Here is a 24,346-nt window from a genome sequence, read left to right on the forward strand (position 1 = left end):
GAACAATTTGAAACAATTTAAAATAGGGTACAATAAGAACAAACAGTGAGTGCTGTTTTTATAGTCAAGTGTCAGTTCTAGTCAGGTGATAAGTGCTAGAATTAGCAAGGCTAGTTGTAAGTAGTGCTACAAGAGGAGATATTCTCTGAAGAGCTGGATCTTCAGGAGTTTTTTTGAAGATGGAGAGGGATGTCCCTGCTCTAGTAGGAACTGGTAGCGTGTTCCACCAACGAAGAACAACAGATGAGAAAAGTTTGGATTGGCCTGAGCGTATAGGTGGCAGAGCTAGATGTTGTTTGTCTGAGAAACGCAATGGTCGGAGGTAGCATATGCCTGTATGAGGGCATTTAAGCAGGTGGGAGCAGAACCGGATACTACTTTGTAGGCAAACAATACAGGTGTCCAACTTAATTTGCAGTAAAATAAAAAAGATAACTTCTTTGTAGATCGAACATTGAATTGTGCAATCATAACGTGGCCTCTTTGCAAAACAGCTATATTACCATCCACATAACATTCAGTTTCACAAAAAAACAAAGGAACCATTACATATCAAAAACTCATCGCTTCTACCATTCATAGTAAACCCCATAATCCTTATGACTTTAGGAGTGTGAAATATCAGGAGATATGGTGCAAAGATACTATTGTATTTCTCCTGTGCAACATGAAAGGGTTTAGAGAGGCAACAGAAGTACAGAAGCTAGAAGATAATAGCAATAGAGCCCATGTAGTTGACTTTTGACTGCAATCCCATTACTGAAGAGATGTTTATGAGATTTTATGATCGCTTTACTGATCTCTACGATCTCAATCACAATCCAGAGACCATTCAAGTCTCTGAGAGGTTGATGTTGGTGCTTGTAGTGCAAGTGAAAGTAAATGTTTTTCCTCCCTCTCCTCTCTTTCCTTCATTCTCATTATTTGGCCAAATGAACAAACGAAACCCAAAAATCCCAAGTTTTGCTTATAATAAAGTGCGAAAGAACCTATATAACCTATACTAGCCAAAACGCAATTGAAGCCAGATAAGGGATTCCTTGATTGACAAGATATTTTTTTTCTGAATAAGTGGTGCATTAGGGGTACAAATGATGTATGCTAATGTTCATCAACTACCGTCACCCATGTAGCCACTTCTTGCTTATGCCTATTTATCAAGTGATTTTGTTGACTGTGACATGCATTGATATCAAACAAAAACAGTCTGAGTACAATAACACTGGAATAAAACATGGGCAATGAGGATGGGTAATTCATGATATCATTGCATAGCTGACACTATTTGATAATGTCGCTCAGACTTCAACATCAACTCAAACATCTCATCACACATCTTCATTCCCCCTTTTCTTTTTTTAAATATGCTCTCACGAAACGAGCATCTTCAAATAGTAGAGAACAAGTTCAAAAGGAATGGGTAAAGGCGCCTGCTGCCGGAGCTACAGTGCATCTGATCTTTGATGCACTTTATTTCTCTCTCTCTCTCTCTCTCTCTCTCTCTCTCTCTCTATGTGTTCAGACCCTGCATTCAGGGGTGGCGCAGTGAGCTAATGAGCACAGATAAAAAGCTAATCAGATCTTTATTAGCCTAAACTGCCATGACGAGCCTGCACTTAATTGATAATGTGACAGGCCTGAATGGGAGACTAAATGAAATATAGGGACCAGATCTATTTTTTTTCATGGCATGGAGCACTGATGTCAAATACAAATCACATAGGGACACAAGGGACACATTTATAGTAGGGAAACATTTATAGTAATCAGTGTAACACTCAACTATGGAGCTACACAAAGAGCAGATGACCTGTGTTGCCATACAGTCTACTTTCACTTGACATTAGGCATTACATCATTTCCATAAATATGACTGCATTTCCAATAAATATCATCATTACCATCATCATCATCATCATCATCATCATCATCAAGGCCATAGATTGTGGGTTATTGCAATTTATATCACACTTTTGTCTCAATCCATTTTAAAGCAGTGGGTGAGCTTATGTGTGCTGAGTCTTATAGAAGGATGCAACAGATATAGTTAGATATATCCATAAATTGAGTGATGTCTGCTATATAGATACTGTATATAATCTGCACTATATAGGATATGCCAGATGCGATCTTCAGCAAAACTTCATCTTCTCCTCTGAATTCTTCAAAAGACACTGCCCTTTGTTCTAACTGAAGTTAATGGAGTCCTGTCTTATACGGCGGAGGAGGAGATTAAAAATGATCAGTCGTTTCAGCTCGCAACGGCAGAATCTATATTACGTGGCACTTGGAGGCACATTAGCAATATATGTGCCAGCCAAAAATAGAGGGACCATTCATTATATAACCTTATTACAAAGATGCTATCAGAGGATGAATTTAGAGGGAAATGCATGTTGAAAATGAGATTTGGCTCGCCTGAAATAATGAGAACAATAAGAAAAGCCACTGCGGTTGAGCGGCCGACTCCTATAAATTAATCAAGGAGACGGTCACCATCGCAATATTTTAAGCTCCTTGGGGGTGCTGTCCCTGTGCCCATTTTCCACGCCCATTCTCACCCATCTTGGTCAAACATGGATGGGTTTTTGCTAATCTTTCAGAGGCCGAGATCCTGGAATTGCATCGCTTTTGGGAGCCATGAATTGTGTGTGTGTGTGTGTATGTGTGTGTGTGTGTGTGTGTGTGTGTTTTGTGTGTGTGTGTGTGTGTGTGTGTAGACAGAGAAAGGAGGGGGGTGACATGTATACATCCTGAGCTTACAGGAGTAACCTTTCAACAGCATCTTTCAACAACCAACTGTAGAACTAGGGGTTAGTTTTCCCAAATGATCTACTGCAAAAATGAATCTTGTGTGGTAAAGATGCTATCATTGTTTCTGCCTCGTAGCAATCATAAGCAACCAAGATCAATTCCAAACTTTCCATTTCTTCTGAAAAGGATTTATACCATCCAATTTGGAACAGAACAATACACTGTCGTCTTGTCCCATTGGTCATATGACAGTCTGTCTGGTGCTCAGTCCATAAGGCAAAAATGCATTAAAAAGTATATCCAATATATCCAGGTATATATATATATATATATATATATATATATATATATATACAATATGTATATATATATACAATATATCCATTTAGTAATTTATCACAATGAAGTCTCACACTGAAAACAATTCAAGGAAAAAGGAAAAAGTCAACCTTGAAGGGAAGCAAATTTATTCTGAGAATTTACTTTAACAATTTACTTAAACTAAAGTTTGGATTTTTCTCATTTTTTCAGTTTGAGATGAATATAACACTTTTTACTCATCTTTACTAGGTGTGACAATAATTGTGGAGGGCGCTGTTTGTCCATGTCAACGTCTTGCCCAAAGACGAGACAATGAGAATATTATACTGGTCTTCTAAGTCTCCACACTTTACATTATATAACGTTCCTTGACATTATATTGAACTCACTTGCACATCTGATTGCTTTCAGCTTCAAGCAGCAATTAGCAGCTCATATTATCTTCGCCAGAAACACGATTACTGTAGCAGTACATCCACCTCCACCCACCTCTGGGGAGTAGCAATTTGATGTGAAAGTGTAGTTTGGCTGCTAAAGCCCTCACAGAAAAAAAAAATGACATTGAAACAATATGGAGCTTTGCATACATGGGCGTGCATACAGTCAGCATGGTCATGCACCACAGCTGGTGAATTTCACCCAAATCAAGTGACATCTGGACAGGACAGGACTACCTGCTCCTGAAAATTACACAACGCAGGGCAACTAGGCCACTGCATGGCCTCTATAACGCAACACCACTGCAAACATTTCTCTTGCATGTCAGAAAAAAACAGGTCTGTTTGGGCAAGTTTAAGTAGCCAAATAAGAAAATATATATTTTTTTTATATATATCCTTCTTGAGTGCCTCGGATGTCTTAATTTTTTAATTTCTCTAGCATGAAAGATCTTAAGACAGAGGTTGGATGCTCTCTTTCTCTCTCTCTCTCTCTGACATGCTTTTTCACCCCAATAACACCTGTGTGTGCTGCAGCACCTTTCATCACAACAGTTATCATTTTTATGTCACTGAAATGGCAATGTGTTGACAGTCAGTAGCAGCAAATGGGCTGAGCTGCCCCTCATGAATGCTGTTTAAATGCACTGCCTGTGTTTCAGTTCAATTCAGGATTTTACATTCCAAGTATTTTTTAAAAAGGAAGAATAACATGTTTAGTGGGAACTGAGATTCATTTAGGCTATAATCCTTTTATCAGTTCATCAAAATTCAAGAAATGGAAATAAAAATCCATAATTCAGATAGATGGCTTTGTTAGCGTATCGTATAAGATAAGGATTAATATGAGTTTAATGCTTACTGTGTCAGCAAATCAGAAAAGGTAGCCTAACTGAAATATAGACTACCAAGCACCAGCACCATTGAGAACCTGCACATTGAACAACACTAATGAAACACAAGAAAACAAAAAACAGAAAAAGAATTGGAGGGGGCACTATTTCCCTTTCAGATGTGAGAGCTTCGGTGGATATGCAACTGTCAGAGCTCCAGTCACTCCATCCGCTTCCATTGCTATGGTTACAGGCTCAGGTGTGACTGCAGCGCTCTAAGTGGTGATGTCACCACAGCGAGGGGGGATGTGGGTAGAGGAGGAAGTGCTTGCTAGCGTGGACATAGAGAAACAGGTTCCATCTGCCCTAAAGCCTCACTCTCCCACCCCCCAAAGCATATTAAGCAGGCAATCAATCTTCACAGCAGATAATTTAATTATGTCAAGTTCCTGGCTAACCTGTAACTTGCTGCTGGTAGCTTGTTGGATTCAGCTTCATTTGTAACCATGAGTCTATGTTTTTTATTAGTGTTTATGTCAGTGATTTAGTTTCTGTTTTTTTATATATATATCCTCTTCATGCCATTGCAGACATTCATAATACATAATACAACATTCATAATCTCAACATTTGTGGGAGTCCTTTGGTAAACTTAAATCGCATCTAAATATTATATGATCTCAGCAGTTATCTGAATGATGTTCTGTTGCATGCAGATGTGATATCCTTTGGTAGTTTGTCGACAGTTTGTTGGCATGGAAACAGTCATTTGCAATACTTCCTATTGCACCCTCTGGTTTCTGAACAATACATTAGGAAAAGCATCCTACAAACACAGAACTACTGAAAGAAGCTCTAGGCTACATGAGCCTGCTTCATGTTCTAAATAAGTTTGACATTGACTGTGTAATAAGATGTTAATAATAAAATGCCAACTACAATAACACAAATAGACCAGGCAAAACAACTTTGTAAAATATTGTACAACATAATAGGCTATATGCCTATAGCTTAAGCCTATAAATGCATTAACAAATGCACTGGTAGAGAGAAGGACTGTGTAAAAATGATTACCCTCACAAGTTTTGCTTACCTGAGATTCAAGGAAATCTTAAAGAGTAGGTTTGTGTTCATTGTAGAATATGGCCTGATGGAGGCAGCATTATAACATACTCAGCTTTGAGCAGGCCTAATGGATGAACGTTTTAGCTTGGCTTGCTATTGATTTCTAAGGGAATAGTCTGGCTTTACCCTGGCCTTCCTTCATTGACAGGAGGAAACAAATGTATCTTTAATTGTTGCAGACTACCTAATGGGATTTTTTATGACAGAATTTCAGTGGCGTTGAAAGCATGATAGCATTCACACTTCTGTAGTGTGAAAAGTTGTGGAGGAGAGAGATAGGACTCCTATCCTATAGCACACTATAGGCCCATTGTCCAACGTTTCTAGTTTGATGGAATTTGCAGAGGCACCGGCAGGTGTCAATTACTTCAGTATTTTGAAGAAAATCCGACAGACTAAGTTCTTAATATGGCAAAATTGTGCATTCAGTAGAAGGCAAATGCTTGTGTTTCTTTTTCATGCATGAAAAGATCCCAAACCTAGTGATGAAAACAGCAGTGGAATCACGACAGATAGGTTCAGCCGAATGACCCAATTTTGCCATAAGAAATGCTCAGCGGCAGCGAAAGCGACTTTGCATGCCAGCGTGTGTTATCTACACGGAGACAATACATTCAACATCCTCAGAGAGAAATGTCACTTTCCTCTGCCATTCAGCAACCGATTTTGAGGCTGGTTCAGTTATATTCCGCGAAGTCTAGACACAAACGGTCATGCACAGTGTAATCGACCAGACACATAGAACATATGGTCTCCCTACAGACATGTTAAAAGGCTTTCCAAATAGGATAGCAGACCTACCTGGATGCTCAAAAGAAGATATATCGCGTAGGTCAACGATGGAGCCATTGTTGAGATGTTAAACCCCTGGCAGATGAAAGGATGGGGCAGAAGAGTTTGCTTTGCTTCTAGACGCTATCGCTGGCTTGCTTGTCCAAACAATGGCGAATTTTCTGCAGCATCAGACCGCTGGCGCTTCTTTCGGTCTCTCTCTCCCCCGACCGACCCCAGGCGCACAATGGTCTCTACAATCTACTCCCTTGTGCTTCACCTATCAGTTCACAGATGCCCGTGCTTCCCTGGCGATGTGCCGGTGTCAGGGAGTTCGGGTATAGGCCATCAGTTGAGAGAGACGTTTGGTTTGTCTTTCGAGCTTTTAGCATCCGCGACCGGTCGGCGAGATAGATGGCGAGACGGCGACATTGCCCGTCGTTGTCGGAACGAGTGTACACACATGCATGGAAGCCGAGGCTCCTTCAACGCCCCGCCCTGCTAACCCGGGGAGGCGAGGACAGAGGAGCCAGTCATTGGACGGCCGAGCGGCGGGGAATCTCAACCTTCCCTGATGCTGCTGAATGCCTTCAGTGAAACGAATTTCTGACTGCATGGTGCGCTAATAAGATTATGTTTAAATATCCAAAAAAATTGGCTATATATGGTCATACCGCCTACCCAACGTCATAAAAGTCCAAGGCAGCACAGTTTTAAACTTTGTGTAGGCCTAGGCCTACTTCATAATTGTTTATTTGTCATCATCATGAGATAAAAAGTGAACGTGAGTTAGATCTAGATTTAGTCTTTAGGCGACTGTATGAGTGTCACACAGGCTAGGCTACTGTAACAACAACAACCTCAACAAAACAAACACAAAAACACTTCACATATGGATTTCCTAATCCACTGGAAAATGTATTTCAAATCCTCTGATCTAAACACAACAGAACTTTTCCATATGGTCAGGATTAGTGACTAATGTGGGTGAGCTTCTTGGTGTGGGGTTGGGGGTTATGAAAATGCCTGGGCTACTATGAGAATCGTTGAGGATTGTATCTCTTTGTTTGTTTCCCATCGCTGAGTAAAAAAAAACAAACAGTGAAAGCATGGATGAAGAGTAATCTGTTCAATCATTACCGCCTCTCTTGTGGATCAAAATACGTTCAGATCAAGAGGCCTCCTGGCAACAATTGGTTGAAAATATCTGGGCTTTCGGATTTGGAAGGCCAGGGATTGTCACTACCAGCATCAGCATTGCTTTTTTTTTTAAATAAACAAAATCTTTATGTTTCCGAGAACAAGTGGTCGAAAGTATCTGGTCTTCGGATTAACAAGGCCAGGGATTGTAACTCAAATGTACATGGAACTTTTCATGACTTTTTTTTTAATGTTTTTAAAAAAATCCTTGGGGCTATGTTTCAGATAGGCTACAAAGAATAGTTGTTAGTATGAATTGGGGACTTTGTGTCACTTAGCAACAAGGAATGACTTTGCTTTTGGTGCCCTCCTTGCCTGTAGGCTTATGACATCCAGACATCCATCCATCCACTTTGTTACTCTTTGCAGTGTCAGTTCATTTCATTTCATTGGCATAATACACTGTTTGGTAGCCCTGGAAGCAAATGTAATTTGCTGCCGCTGGGTGCGTCTAGATTTCTAGGCTAACTGTTTGGCATACTGGTAGTTGTTTTTGTTGTATTTAAAATGATAATAGGCCTTATAAAATATTAAAAGATAAATAATAAATGTATTCTTAGAATTGCATTAATGGTCACATGAATGCATCAACTGGGGTCCACACATTCTCTGACAGTATGAAGATGTACTTTTGACCAGTTCATATTTTTGTGTTGTTGAATTGTTGTGTATTTTAGTTTGGTCTGAACTTCATTTCAACCGATCTGTAGATCTTATGTACTATATGCGATAGAAAGCACACAGATTTGCCTGGGTAGGGAGGGACAGTACTTGCAAACACAGAAACAAAGACAGACTAGACATGCAATTCCGAGGAATTACACGAGGGGATGCAGTCTGCTGGTTAGGGTGTTGGTGGGGCTGTTGAGCTTGCTGCTAGCTGGTTGGTAGGGTAATTGTGATACCTGCAAAGGTGCTTTTTAAGTAACCAAATTTGAATCTTGTGTGACATGGCATTCTTGAGATATCATACTCAAGGTGTTTTTGACCTTGACATTTGACCTTCAACCTCCAACTTCAACTCACTTCATCTTTGAGTCCATAAAACACTCTGTACCAAATTTGAAGCATGTACGTCAAGCCGTTCTGGAGATATAATGCTGAATGCATGAGATATGGCTGGGACTTTTATTTTGACACACAGGAAACACTTTAACAGGATGTGTAGTTCAGGTAGAGCTAGATTGTATGCTTAGAAGCTAAGACAGTTGAACTCCTCACAGGTGACACCTGTGCCAGTGTTCTGATTAGCCTGGGAACTGCTCTGAGAACTACTTAACGAGCGCAGCTAGCTCTATTATGACATCACAGCCCCCATTCAAGTCTATGGGGGGAAAATACACTTTTAATTACAAATATCTAAACTTCTCAAAAATGAAAAACGGATAGGACGGTAAAGCCTTGGAAGATCTACGGAACGGTGCTTCAACCAAATTTGTACGTTAAGCGGTTTGGGCTGAATAGCGCGCACAAAAAGGTAAAAAGAAAAATAATAAGAAGAAGTCTCCGGATTTCAATAGAGGGGATGCATCCCCTCTAATAAAGCTGCTTTTTTCTATCATAAACAAGAAATCCTCCCATATGACATACCTTTAATCAAAAGTCTGTACCACGCATGCTCTCAGAGCTTCAAAATCTAAGTCCAGGTTGTGGTTAAATCACATAAGCCACATCTTCTAACTTCCCATTGCATACCACTGATATTAATCATGGTCTGTGTCCCTCATTCAGAGTAGAGTATAACTGTGCCTAATCCCTTTCTATGCCCCCGGATATTTCATGAACACTTCTATCACAAAGCTGAAGGCAAGAGACCCGTTTTGGTGCTACCAAAATACAACTCAAATAACAGTCAACATTCACTTCTAACATGTCATGTACACAAGAGGGTTCTCGTTAATTATATTAAACAAAGACCTAGTTCTGCTCGTGTGTAGCCATAAGCCTAAGCCCTGTGTTGTGATCCTCTTTCTTTCACATCACGTAGATCTCATTCATGGGGCACGACATCATGGGCCGTTCCACTCTGCTCGCTGGACAAGCCTGAGTCCAGGGAGGCAGGAGCCGGCTGCACAAAGCCACCCCCCCACCCCACCCCTCCACACCACACACACACACACACACACACACACACACACACACACACACACATACACACACCAGCAACAGAGACGATTGACCAGGGCTAACCAATCATAGGGCAAGCTGTCACCTTCTACGGATGAAAACTGGTCTGCCATTGGCTGTCAGTGATGGCCCTCTGCATCACCAGTCTGATGGAATGTGGACAAAGGCTTCCCTTGGAGAAGCTGGCAGACTATGTCAGATAGAGAGAGAGAGAGGGGGGGGGGCAATATGGAAGATGAAGTGGTAGAACTATTTTTATGCAGTGTTAATAATGTGGGAAATTGTCGTTTCATCTCTAAAGATCAGGACACATGGATAAAATCAAAATAATACAGGTCTTAAAAATGCAACATTTTTACATACGCTTCTAGTTTACATTTTTCTTGGGTTGTCTTTGAAGCTGGGTATGTGCATGTTTAAAGCAGGTTATGATACAACACAAGGTATAATTTAGATACTATTATTAGCTGTTACTTTGTTTATGACCTAGGGACTGCATAAAAAATCATTATGCAGTAGTTGAATATGGTGACAGGACCTTAAACTTAAAGAAATTAATATTCAAAGTGAATTTAATCTTTTCTTTGTGACGTTCTGAGGGATGTCACAGAAATTCAAAGTTTATATTCCCCTCACATATTTAGATTTATGAGGTCTAATTGTTGGTGCAACTTCACTTTGATCGCAGGACTACTTTGGGGTTCAGAAAAGTGATTAATGTAGTTGTCCAAAAATGTAAGTTTACTACCAGAATATTTCTAAGCATCTGGCCAAAACGAATCAGATTATGTGGATTACACTGCCACGCAGTGGAGTATTGTAACATTGCATACACAGATGGATTTTATAGGCTACGAAAGTGCAGTGACCACTGGCCAGTACAATTAATTTGCGAAAAAGAAAAGTAGTTGCGCATACATGATCAGCCTAAATCATCCAGACGATCAGTGTCTCCAGTGGTTGAAGTAAATGACCATTATAATTCAGGTCTTACATGGATTCCTCGAGAATAGGCAAATGAAAACGTACAGAGATAATCAGAAACAATGGTGCATTGGTGACTGTTCCAGAATGGTTTATACAGGCTGTTTAGGAACCAATTGTTTTATTTCTTCAGATTATTTTACATGTTTTACATGCATCTCCTCTCACTTACGACAGAGGGCCTCAGTTACCCTTTGGTGACGTCTAACTGCAATGGCATGCAGCGCGCCCGTGTCCCCTCCACGAGCATCCACCTTTAAAAAGCGCTTTAGTGCGACTCCGGTCCGTATATTGCGGCAGACCAAACTCGGCAAGATCCATTGACACAGCGTGTGTGACTACTTGGTCTGTTTTGATCGGACAACAGGCAGAGGTGCTTCGAACATCTGGAAGGTCAACCAGCTAAAACATTAATGAGGTGTATAGTATTGTATAGAATCCAAACGCGGTCATTTGCGAACTTCGATCCACTAGCCCTTAGGTGAGTTGATGTTCTATGGCTTGTGTTTGGCTATTGTTTAGTTGATTAACATCGAGGTGAACATTTGTAGGAGCAAGTTTATTTATCACAGTATGTTTCATGAAATAAAATGAATGAGATCTGTAGGCTACGACAGGACTGTTCTCTTCAACTGACATGATGACACAAGTACACACGTACACGTTTGCATATTGTGTTACTCTGCCTGTTTCCATTCTTACTCACAAGGGTGCATGTAATGGGTCAATTGCATCTCTTTGGCACAATATGACGACATTTACTATACTTTCTAGTGGCAGCCTATTCTGTAAAGAATTATGACGTAGGAATACGGAGCCCGGGAGGTGTATTATAGAAATATAACATATTATGTTTTGTATATCGAGAGAATACTAAACTATGTGTGCTCATTTAAAAAAAAAAAAGTGCCCTGGTTACATTTTACTCTCATCTGATTGTGCTCTCATCTCAGTAAATTGTGCGCTCGTTTAAGTGTGATTGTTTTGCTAAATTGTGTGCTCGTTTTAGTAAATGATGCACCGTGCCCTTGTTTTATTCAATTAAAACGAGAGCACAATTTAGTCAAATGAGCGCACTATTTAGTAAAACGAGCGCACTATTCACCATCGTTTTTTTGCCTACTTCAATGAATGTCCCTTTAAAACAGAGGTAAAATAGTTTCCAACTGACTGCCAATCTATACTCACCAAATATGAGCCTACCAAAAGTTCCACATGCAAATGGGATGCTTTCTCTATTTTGTGTTGTCTATTAAGACTTGGCTATGATTGATAAACCGACTTCCCGTGTTGTGTCGTGCCAACTCTCAACTTTCTCCTGTCACTAATCACATCTTCCTGCCTTATTGACCGATAGGAAACGGTGGCCGTAATCTAAATTCAAGTTGGCTAGCTCGAGAGGCAGACTGAAAGCTGTGATATAACAAACCAGATCTTGCATGGGGAAGACCGTAACCAAGGACAATGACGTTGGCATGAATGTTTTAGGAGCCGGACTGAAGTTTGCGCACCATTTCATAATGAGATTTTGATGTCGAAGTAGCCTAATTGGTTGAGATATATAACCCCCGCGTTTCAGTCAGTTTTCCAGTCACATGATTTGCAACTCAGCAGGATGTGAACAAATGGTACGGAGAAGCTGCAGTCTTTCTTTTGACAGACTTTTTTAACCGTCACTATTTTAGCATGCGGCGATGGGTCTCCACCCTGCGCTCGGAACTCGAAGGCTTGTAATTCTTCAACCACCGCGCGCCTCCCTCTGCTTGTGCTTTGACGACTAGGTTACAGCCTCCTGCAAACAATCCCAGACTAACATCCACGCACTAGACATGGTCATAATTTCCACTCTGCGCAAATGTACATGTCCATAGTGGCTTTTACACAAATGCTTCTTATTAAATGTTCACTATTTATCAGAATGCTGTGGATTTCCATGTGTAGGCCTATGTTGATCTACTGTGAGTAGGCCTACTTGTAGTTGCCAGTGAGTTATAAACTTTGGCAAAACACAATGTGTAAGCACAGCTGTACTCTACTCAACCTGATCCAAAACAAGATTTGCCAGTGAGCGTATCTCCTGTTCACCTCCCAATTTGTTCAATTTTTCACTGTCTAGTTCCACTGCACTTTACAGCCACTTAACTCAATCCATCACTTTTGTAAACCACAGCCAGCCATCACACAAAGCAGAAACTTGGGAGGAAGACAAGACACCAAACTGACACGGAGCAATCCGGGCATAGACCAGGGCTTGTGTGTGTTTGTGTGTGTGTGTGTGTGGTCAGGCAGCTTTGACCTGTCACACTGGTTGCTCTCCATCATTCAAGCAACACATGACAAGAGATAATTGTGATTTATAAGTGCACGCTATTGCATGTTTTGGAAGCTGGTTGTTAGACATGGTCAAGTCACTAAAGCCTGGTGAAGGTCAGGGTGCTCCTATAGCTACCCTAAAGTGGGCTACAGTCCATCTAACCATCTACAGCTACCTGTCGATGGGTCAGGAAGGCTCGCTGGAAGATGGTGGGCACTTAGGGCGCATGATCGAGAGGCATGGGCAGGCTTCTGTGGCACTGACAACCAGGGGCTGAAGTGTTTATGTGCCACTTAAGTCTGGGGGGAGGGTGGGCAGGCGGGTATCATCAGCAGGGCCCTCGTGGTGCACAAGTGCCCCCTTCGAGTGTCAGATGCAGCGTAGCCCACAGCACGCTGATAGACGTGTGGGCTTGGAGTGAGATGGCATTTGGGGCTCTGGAGGGATATGGCCAATGCCTGGCACCAACACAGAAGTGTCAAGGCTGTCTGTTGTTTATGGTGGTGGGAGGGTGATGACACTCTAGTGAGCTCTTTGGATGGACTTGAGGGAGGCAAGGGAAGACGTGTGTGTGTGTGTGTGTGTGTGTGTGTGTGTGTGTGTCTGTGTGTGTGTGTGCGGGAGTCTCGAGTGTGTATGTTCGAGTCCTCGAGGAGGAGTGAGACTTTGTGTGTCAATATGTGTCTTTCCAGTAAATACATTTTAAATGTAATATCATCAGCTTAGCCAGAGTGGCCCCTCTGCAAGAAAAAAGAATGACATGAAATGACTTTGCACGATGCCAGGGAAATTGCATTGAATTTTGAATTGAATAGATGACTCTTCTGCATGACATCTGTGGCCAATTCTGTGCAATTTAATTCCGATGAACACGCCATCTCATCATACCCCACTGCTCCCCCTAGCAAGTTGATGAATATTAATACCAGTTTTCATCCATTTAGATTTCAGGGAGCAAAGATTTTTGCGATGAATCACCGATAGTTAATACTATTATACCTATTTAGTACCGTTATTTAGTACACAGTGATTCAGCCTAATCAGTATGTATGAATCTTGTAAAGTCAAAGATACAGTGTAATCTTTTCCTCTGCTCTCTCTCTCTCTGTCTCTCTCTCTCTCTCTCTCTCACTCACACACACACACACACACACACACACACACACACAAGCAACCAAACACACACTTTCTTTCTTTTCTCTCATTCATTCAGGTATGAATATTGCTGAATATTGTCCTTTTATTCATCTGTAATATGCCATTAGTAATCAGAAGCTATAAGGCCCCGATGGGAGCGTAGTTGGCGTAGGGTAGCACCCACCTGAAATTGGCTGGTCATGCCAAGGCTGATTAGCCCAGAGGTGGTGGTCTGTTTAAAGCACAGTGTTAGCGATGTGCTCCTTATTTATTAATGAATAATTCAACAGAGGGTCCACCCACTCAAATGCACAGCCAGGCAGAATAGTTATCTTTCTCTCTCTCTCTCTCACATACAAACAAACACACTCCTACAAGCATACACACACACACACACACACACACACACACACACATAAACACACACACCTACAAGCATATACAGTACACACACACACACACACACACACACACACACACACACAGACAAACACACACACACACTAAAGCATTCATACACACACACACATACACACACACTCCTACAAGCATGTATACACACACACACACTCCTAAAAGCATTTACACACACACACACACACACACACACAGACCCAGAGACACATGGTACTGATTTCTGCTAACAGCCAGCCACTAGGGATGAGAGTGTGTGAGTCACATCTCTAATGCTGCCATCACCATTGGCAACGTCGAATGCTCTTCTCGCTGGCTCGTCTATCCCTATATTAGCGGCTGACAGGTGGGAGGCTGTCATGGATCCAGGGCCCCTGGTTTCTCTAAACCTTTGGCTCCTCAACAAGATATGAAAGCCCACAGATACTATTATACGTCACTTTCCAGCACTCGGCCCAGACCTGCAGCAATTACCTCGCGGCTAATTGGTTTCCATTGTGTAACTTTGCCGTGTTTAGACGTGTTGAATGTTTCATGCGTTTCTTGTTCTCCATGTATCTGAGTGACTCTTCCATGGGCACCCCTGAATCAATTTGCGTCGTGTCCTTGACAGTTTCGACACAGCCATTGCTCATAGCAAATGATAACAAATGTGTGTCTACAGGGGAAAACATTGCTGGGGATTTTTGATGCACCAGGGAGCAGGGCCACCAGTGAGAGACAATTGGGCTCTGGCCAGTGTGGGAAAAAGGAAATTATTGTGTATGTGCATTATGATAGCTTTTATGATGACATATAACCTGCTGTTTTTGTATGTGTGTGTGTGTGTGTGTGTGTGTGTGTGTGTGTGTGTGTGTGTGTGTGTGTGTGTTTTATTTCAGCAGTCCTGCAACCGTGAGCTGAATCCAGGATGAGCTACTGAGGCCGGACTGCCATTGCCACCGTCGTGTTGCAGAGGGAGGGAACTAGTCAGCACTGTGATTGGCTCATTTGGTGTTTTGGTGGCAGGCTGCCATGGCAAAGAGCCCAGAGGTGAAGTTGGCTGTGTTCGGCCGAGCCGGCGTGGGCAAGTCAGGTGAGGCCACAGTGTGTGTGTGTGTGTGTGTGTGTGTGTGTGTGTGTTCCAGATGTTTGACAAGTGCGTTCTGTCTCCGTTCCGTTGCGGGTGTGTATTTGCACATGGGACGACTCTGATGCGGGGCAGCTCATTGTATCTATACACAGGTCCACTTCAGACACGCCTTCCTCTCGTGAGAAAATCAGGCTCCACTTCAGTTCTCTAGCTGGTGCACGGTTGCAGTGTGGCTCGTGCTGCACCTGAGACATATGCTTCATAGAGGCGATGTGAAAGCTCAAACATCTTAACATGGACACTGAAATGAAAACGGACAATCACTCTAATATCATTGATTGATTAATTTATTAATTGATTGATTGATTGATTTATTCATTCATTCATTCATTCATTCATTCATTTATTCATTCATTCATTCACTCACTCACTCACCCACCCATATAAAGCCATGTATGTGCCTGTCCTTTGTTCTTCCACTTTGTCTTGTAGATGTGGTAGGTCATTTCTGCATCATTCTGTCCATCTGTTCAGTCATCCACACTCATCCATCCATCCATTAAATAAGTCAGACAACTTGGAGCACACAAAACCAGTAAAAATATGGAGCCATCTAAACATTAACACATTGTAAATCTGTGTGTGCCTGGACATTAACCAAACGAGCCACTTGGCTATGTTTACATTTGTCCATTGTGTTTAGCAGTTATTCTAGCGTATGGCTTTGCCTTTCAAGTGTGTATATGTGTATATGTGGATTTATTCCTCTGGCCATCTACTGATGGACACACACCAGGGGAGTGTGTGACTGACAAAACAAAGCATACACGTCCAGTAAAAAGGTCAAACCGTGCAGATGAAAGGCTGCGTATTATGTGTCGTGTTAAGCATGAGAGAGTGTGAACACACTTGTCATATTGATGTCAACCATTAACCTATGCAGTACGTTGGCAGTTTCCCCAGATTCACACCTAGTGCACATTCAGTGTGAGAGTCATCAGTTGCTTTGTTATAGCGCCTTGCCAGATTTTGATAGCGGTGTTTGTCTACAGCTTTCTTCACACATTTCCTCATTATTGTTCTCACAATATGGCAGAGTAGCAATATGTGGGAGTTGTGATTACTATTTCTGTGCCTAAACCACAAATGAGTAATGCATGTGATGTCCATATGCCCAAGAGTGAGAGTTTGTGTGTGTGTGTGTGTGTGTGTGTGTGAGCCAGACCAGCTGTTTTGCATGTGCGGTGTATAGTTTCATAAATCATCACAGGTGTCTTGGGAAATAAATCCCAAGAAGCTTTTGGCTGTTAGCCATGCCTGTAAGTGAAACATGTAGGCCTTTTTATCTCATTGAAAATATGCCCTGTGTCTTGTTTAGCAAGTTTCAATCAATATTTATGATTATTCAGCAGGATTTTGCAGCGCCAGTGTTAATTCATGTTTTTACGAAACATGAAAGTGAATACATAGATGTATGTATGTATATGTCTTCATAGCGGTCGTGAATCTCTTTTCTTGCTGCTGGCACCGTCGCAAACATAAATACAGCCACATTTTGCAGAGAGCGCACCTTGATTTTCTCTCTCGCTTCCCATTTGTGAGCAGGAACGATGTGCAGAGCAGGTTATAATGAGTGCAAACACTTCATTTATCAAGCGACTGTTTCCCCCTCTCTCGTTGTCCGCTCTTCCTGTCTTATTTTCTCCGCCAGCGGTAACTGAAATGAAGTGGCGTAATTTGTCGGCACAGAGAGGAAATGTAAGCCACTGCGGAGGCACCTCGTCGCCTTGGCGCTGAACGCAAACAAGTTTTTTTTCTCTCATTCGTGTCGTTCTTTCAAGATCCAAGATTAATTTCATGCTGCATTGCATTATACGTGCGTAAAGACAGTTGAGGAGTATGTTTGCGAACCGAGAGTTCCACACCATGATATGACAATTACAGTCAGGTATTTTTCCCATAGATTGTATAAAGAACACTGAAACAATATATCATTCGCATAGAATTCTAGAAGGAGCCAGGAATATAATTCACTCTTAAACAGGTTAAAAAAATAGATTATTATATATATGTTGAATGCTTGAGTATATATGCTTGAGTATTATATGTGAGTGCTATGTTGTGAGTGTTGTGCTGATGTAGTCGTACGTCTGAGTAAGTGAAAGTGTGTGTGTGTGCTTGTGTCTTTTGTCCCCAAACCCTGATGTCCCCTTAGTTGACCACGGGCACCATAAATAATCAAAGGGGTTCCATACGGTCCCGCAGCCAACCGGCGATGGCCGACTGTCGAGGCCTCAGGCCTGGGGACGCAGGAACGAGGCCAAATCATATTTTACAGCACTTCCGAGTGTTATGACATGGAGTAGAAAGAATTAGCTCTCTCTTGTTATACTGAGCTGGCTTGGCAACGAACACGGGTGGAAAATAGGACTGCATAACAAGAACCGGACACAGAAATACGATCTAATTGTGCCAAAACGCTGAGGTTTGTCCTGAGACTAAAAGTAGTCATAGCTCGTTTCCTGATGTACAACACATATGTGCATAACAGAGTACTGAGGAGAGAGTAGCGAAACAGCTAACGTTAGCGCAACAAAACATTCTGTCATTTTTATTCGGTCTGAGCAGTCAGGAGAGGGTAGGGGCCAATTATGAGTCGACAAGGAATGTGGCATTTTGCTTGAGGTAGCCTACTTCACATTTGCAAAAATCATGTCCAAGTTGAAGGATCAAATTTTCAGGGGGTTGTCAACATCGGGCCCATTTGAGAGGGATGGTTGACTGAAATCAGTGTGAGTCTGATTACTGGCTGAGTTGTTGAAAGCCCAATAGGCAGTGCAGCATTGCTTTGCCCTGAGGTTGTAAATCAGAGAAGGTTTCCATCTATTGGCCCTTGACTGAAAAAAAATGTGTTTTCAGCCATCATCACCTTCTGATCCGCTATAAATTAGGCTGCAGAGTGTGTGTGTGTGTGTGTGTGTGTGTGTGTGTACATCTGTGTACAAATGTGAACACACACCCTTACACAGACCTCAATACACACACACACACACACACACACACACACACACACACAAACACACACACACACACGCATGCACACATGCACACACCCACTCACACACACACACAGTCAGACGATAATAGATGTGACAAGTTTGACCAGTAATTGCTTTATTTAGTTGTCACTTCTGATTACAGATCACACAGAGCAGTTCACTGCTGTGTTCCTCCTCACTTGGGCCACTCCATAATCACCCATGTCATGTCCTGCAGTACCCAAATAGCCACCCAAATGCATGTGAATTAGTTTGACTATGTGGAGAATTAAATCTATAAAAACTCACCTCACCCTCAAAACCATTTCCCACTTTCGGTTTAATCGTTATCTGTACCATGCAATCTTTGTTTGACATTGACTGTTTGGGAAGCTGTCAAATCTCCTCTTTAGACCTCTGTTTGTCCCTTATTTCCATCTCAGTCAGGTATTTATGTGATCTGTGCAATGTACCGGCAAAAGGGCATTGTTTGCATATCATCTGATCCAATCACAGTGGCTGTAAGGTGGGAGGCAACAATCTCACATCCCTGGAGAAATATAAAGTGAAACAGCAAGGCTGAAATCAGGTCGTTATTCGCACATCTATACAGTAACACGGATCAAGTATTACTTGGAAGTTGTTAATGGTACCTTGGTAGAAAGTCTTTGGGGACATACCCATCTGTATATCCGCATGCAAATCTACACTATATGCATAACAATTCAACTGGAGGAGCAAAGTCTCACCAATATCAAGGTCCTAGGTTTTGTTCTCAAGAGTAAAACTGCTTACCTTTCTTGTGCTTCTTGATTGATTTGGATAAAAGTATTAGCTAAATGAATACATATCTGACATGACGAGCTAGAGGCTTTTTGCTGTTTATTGCACATTCAATCAACACTAGCAGTGAGTTTGCTGAGACCCGATTCTGATTGGGTTTAGCCTCTTTTGAAGAGTGGTCTGTTCTGTCCAACGCCCAACACTCATGGTTTCCATTGGCATTTGCAGACAATCAGTGCCATCTACCACCTACGCACACAAACACACGCTCACACAGATGCTCACACATACACAGACACGCCCATGCATGCACACACGCTTACTGACACACACACACACACACACACACACACACACACACACACACACACACACACACACACACAGGTTCACACGTTCACACACAGACACATTCTCACACACACACACATGGTCACACAGACACATGCTTGCACACACATGCACACGCACAGTCGCACACACACACACACGCACGCACACACACACACACACACACACACACACATATTTACGAAAGCACACACTTGAACACACAAATGCATTGTTTTCAGTGGGAGTTGAGAGCCAAGGGCATTATTAATGGCATCCATTTTGTCAGAGGAACATGAGCGTGACCACAGCATTAGCTCGGAATTCGTACATCGGAACAATCAGACGCTTGTTGGCTCGAACAGAGCATGAAGGAATAGGTATCGTCTGCCAATGTAATCACACATAGTTGATCATGTGGCAAGAGATGGTTCCGGAACCAGAGATGATATTCCTATATGTTTGTGATTATAGCCATTGGGACCAGGTGGACAGTGGCGTCTTCTGGTCATAAACAAGGATGAAAGTACATGCCCACGCCATGCCCACGCCTAGCAACAGAGATATTGTTACAGTTATACTGATACTGATACAGATTGTTTTACTGATGGAGATGAAAATAAGTAACCCCACAAGACACAGACGATTTAGCTTTTTCTTTCCTGTAGTCATTCTGTACAGCCTACTCTCCTCCCTCAACCTTTCCCTTTTATTAAGCTACCTTGGGTATCTTGAAAGGTGCTATATAAAATAAAGTTATTGTTATTATTTAATATTATTAGTCTGGGCTGGGTGCAAGAATCTGTCTGTCTGTTTTGGACCAGCAGCTGTGGGGATTGCAAAGGAGCCTGACTTTGTTCTGCAAGTCACTGCTGAGCTTATTTTATAAGATGAGTGTCTGGAATCCCAGACACAGTGTAAATTCCTCTGTCTGCTCAGGGCTGTCAGTCTCATTTTGCCACACGCATGGACACACACACACACGCACACACACACACACAGACACACACACACACGGACACACACATGGACACTCACACCACACAAGCAAATATACAGCTGACTAAACACACATAAGTAACACAAAAGGCAAATACAGTCTGAAACACACATGAGAATCTGGGAAATGGAAAAGGACTGCCAGCAGGCTTACATATGTGCTCAAGCTCATGTACACATATATTTAGAAATGAAGGCACACACTCACACACGCACGCGCACCACACATGGACATCACGTAGACCCCCAGTGGGCAACCAATGAGGCAGCATCCCTGCTGGAGTGTGACCCCCCCCCCCACCCCCACAGTGGCCCAAAGATAACAATAATAAAGGCTGCTGGTCGCCCTCGGCCCTGGAGGAGAGACGGAGGGAGGGAGGAGGGGCGCAGGGGGGGGGCGTTTATGGAGCCAGAGGCCTCCTCAGGTCATGAATCAATTTTAATGGGAGTGCCCTTAGGCTGCTCCCTCAGGGCAGAGGCCTCACGAGCTGCGTGGGTAAGGTCAAGGTGCGGCTATGTGTGTGTGTGTGTGTGTGTGTGTGTGCATATACACCTATTCCTACACACACACACACACAGGCCAAGGCCAATTTATTAAAGAGAAGTGGTCACACTCTTGAGATGGTGAGCCAGTGAGTTTCGCAAGAGTAAATACAAGTTTTGAAGTTAAGACTAGCATCGCGTAACAGGGAACAGGGAAGATGTTATTGACATGCTCCCTCACACACCCACACAACCTTTTTTCCCCTACAGTCCTTTTTTCCAGTGAAGTGAGAATACTGTATATGGTTGATTGGTTTCTTACCATCTTTGGCTTGTATGTTATGTGAAGAGATGCAGAGGAGGTGGTGGTGAAGCAGGTATGGTGGTTACCTAGGATAGTTACCCGCAGGCGCCGAAGCATTTTCAAGATGAATCATTTAATTTTTTCCAGCTCTTGAAGCACAAAATATGAAATGGCTTTACCTTTATGTATAATCAATCATTCTGTGACACCAGACAGCAGGCCAGATGCGGTTATTTGTCTCATCATGCTAGGCTGTCAAATTCAAAGACTGTAATAATGAACCCCGCTGTGCTTTGTGACTGCTTGTGACACATTCTGTGGAGCTAAGACTGCCACTCGTTTCATTACTATTATGCTCAGGAGAATGTGGATTAAAAAAAAAGCTTGACGCAGACACCTAGGGAGGCATGTTCCCTTAGCTAAATAACAGCTAAGGGAACAAGGTTGTTCAAATCATGTCAGTGTCCGAGTAGCATAAAGAAAGGAGCTGTTGAAAATGTTCCTGAAATACACCGACATTGACTTTGAAATGCATTGTGCACTACTTAAATTAGTCAATCTAATTGGACTTATTACGCAAAGGGAGTCGATAGTGCAATTACATTTGACATGCCTCACCACCTTGTCCTTAATCCAACTTGAAACATGCTCAGAACTTCACAAACAGACATGATTAATAGGAACCAGATGCCTTCGAGCAGAAGTAAGGACTTTTGGTCAAAAAAACGAGCAACATAATACAAAATCCCTCCAAACATCCACGACAGCAGCACTAGGGGAACTGATTAAAAAAAAAAGCTTGCTTGCACGCTAACTCTAGTCCTTTGGCCATAGCTGCCAACATAGTTTCTAAATTTTCGCAGGGTGATTCGACTCGGACACACACAGAACAGCTTAGTGCATAGCCTGGACATCTAGTTGAAATGACAGATGTGTTTATCTCCTTTATATACTATGAAAATGAACGTGAAGATGATGCCAGTACGAGGTGTCTATAAAAATATGCATCAAGCAGTGGCATATTGTGGCATACTCTCTAATCAATATAGAATGGGAGGCAGGTAGTGGAAAGACTGAATTTGAACACACAGACATTAGCTGACATTATTGACATATAGTTCACATTCAGTTACATTTCTTTTTGCATTCGTTTCAGAATTCTTTTCGCATTCGTTTTAGCTGAAATGGAAATACTGGATGGCATGGAATTAGAGGAAGCTTTGGTTTTTCCATGGAGCCCCAAGGCTTTGTTGCATGTTTTCACAATAAACGCAGAGAGGAACAAAAGCGATAGCACACTCAGACATAATTGCAGTCACTGGAAACAGAGCCGTACAAGCAGATGCAGATGCAGTAGCACAGCTGTTTGGGAGCACTCAGTAACACCATCAGTTTACCACCCTCCCACTGCGCGCTTGGCTCGAAAGAGACCACGCTGACATTCAACTCATTCTTCACAGTTTACTTACTCTGTAAACATGGGCACGGAACACATTGGCCCTGATTCGAGGGCCTAATTGAGAGAGCCTGTTCGTGCCATCGAAGGTTGGAAAATAATCCCCTTGTCCATTTTCGGGGGCAAATAATGTCATTGCTCTTATAGGTCGCCTCCGAAATATAAATAAGGGTCGATCACTGTCTTTATAAAAATCAGTCACTTGTACCGCTGCTGTTGCCCTTCACTGCGCTTGCCTTTTATGGCGTTGTTGGGTGAGATTTCTGACAACGGCGTTTCCACCCTGGTGGGATCGGACCCGCAGTGCTGGGTCCAGACAGAGCCCTTGGGGTTGATTGGAATGTACTCCTCATCTCACGGTGGCTTTCCATCACCAGGGCCCTCATGTAATCGCCGCAGCCATTGACTGTCTCATCAGCATCGCTATTCAATGGCACAAGAGTGTGAATCTGAGTCCTGGCAGTGCACTATTGCAGGGAGATAAGATTCCTCAAGAGCTCTACTGTGAAGATGTGGGTGGGGAGTGGAGGGGAGATGGCAGCTGTGTGGTGGTTGGGTTAGACAGGCCTAGTTTGGCAGGGGAGATGTTTCTCATTTTCTGTTTTTTGAGTCGGAAGGCAGAGGGGAGCCCCCCTCCCCTAACCCCTTTCTTCTTCCCCTTCATCCTTCATACACAGCCCCCCACCCCACCCTCTTACCCCTACCCAACCACCCCGAAACCTTGTGAGCGGTCGATGCTGTGTCAGTCTATGTGATGGGCTTATGTAAGAGTGTGCAATCAGAGGGGGAGTCAGGGTGGGTGTGGGGACGCTGGAACCGGCGATGGGTGAAGACTGATGGGTTCTGTGCGCAGAATACCCCCGAAGCCGTGACAGGAATTCACAACACGCTGCAGCTCAGCCGTTCTAAGCCCTTTAAATGGATTCTGAGTAGGCACCCCAGGAACAAGGTGAAGTTGCACACACGCTCATCCATTTTGAGCTGAAAGAAAAGCACTTGTTATAAATGAAAAACCGCCTCCTTTTGTTTTGCTCAGAGACATTTTGGTCCAGAATTTGGTTTTGACAGTGTGATGTGGTGCTTGGCTTAATCCATGTAGAGTATTTGAGAGCTCAGTTTCATCAAAAACAATATTTAGAGCCATTGTTTTCCTGCCCGGATGGATAAGAAAAGAGAGATATTTGTCAGACAACACCTCATCGTTGTCTCACAAGAAATACAGCAAACTTCTCAGCTGTCACCCTCTTCATCCAAAAGAGAGAATGTCAAGTCTTAGCCCAGTAAACAGAGAGAGGCTAAAACAGAAAGTGCCATCCAGCTGAGGCAAGGCAAGTTTCAGGTCCAGTTGCGAGGGCAGCACGGAGCTGTGACTTACAGCGTGCTCCCTCGAAAAGGAATCCGTTTCTAGGCTCAAGTTTATGAGGTTTAATATTCCAACTGCATCCGAAGGCCTCATAAAGCATT

General features: G+C 42.7%; 2 protein-coding genes across 4 annotated transcripts in view; one reads left to right on the forward strand and one right to left on the reverse strand.

Annotated features, from left to right (window-relative positions):
* The window catches only part of ptpro (protein tyrosine phosphatase receptor type O), a 57,464-nt gene extending 50,750 nt beyond the window's left edge, over positions 1 to 6,714 (reverse strand). For both annotated transcript variants that reach the window (XM_048267986.1, XM_048267985.1), the window contains exon 1: positions 6,272 to 6,714. In XM_048267986.1, the coding sequence (XP_048123943.1) occupies positions 6,272 to 6,319 (48 nt within the window). In that variant the 5' untranslated portion in view covers positions 6,320 to 6,714. The remainder of the gene's footprint in view (positions 1 to 6,271) is intronic.
* Positions 6,715 to 10,831: 4,117 nt separating this feature from the next.
* The window catches only part of rerg (RAS-like, estrogen-regulated, growth inhibitor), a 33,248-nt gene continuing 19,733 nt past the window's right edge, over positions 10,832 to 24,346 (forward strand). Inside the window, exons 1-2 of one of the 2 annotated variants that reach the window (XM_048268022.1) lie at positions 10,832 to 11,033; positions 15,299 to 15,492. In XM_048268022.1, coding sequence (XP_048123979.1) covers positions 15,432 to 15,492 — 61 coding nt within the window. In that variant the 5' untranslated portion in view covers positions 10,832 to 11,033; positions 15,299 to 15,431. The remainder of the gene's footprint in view (positions 11,034 to 15,298; positions 15,493 to 24,346) is intronic. The other variant, XM_048268021.1, reaches the window with a different exon arrangement.

This window comes from Alosa alosa, chromosome 17 (assembly GCF_017589495.1).
Source record: "Alosa alosa isolate M-15738 ecotype Scorff River chromosome 17, AALO_Geno_1.1, whole genome shotgun sequence".
Classification (NCBI taxonomy): Eukaryota; Metazoa; Chordata; class Actinopteri; order Clupeiformes; family Clupeidae; genus Alosa; species Alosa alosa.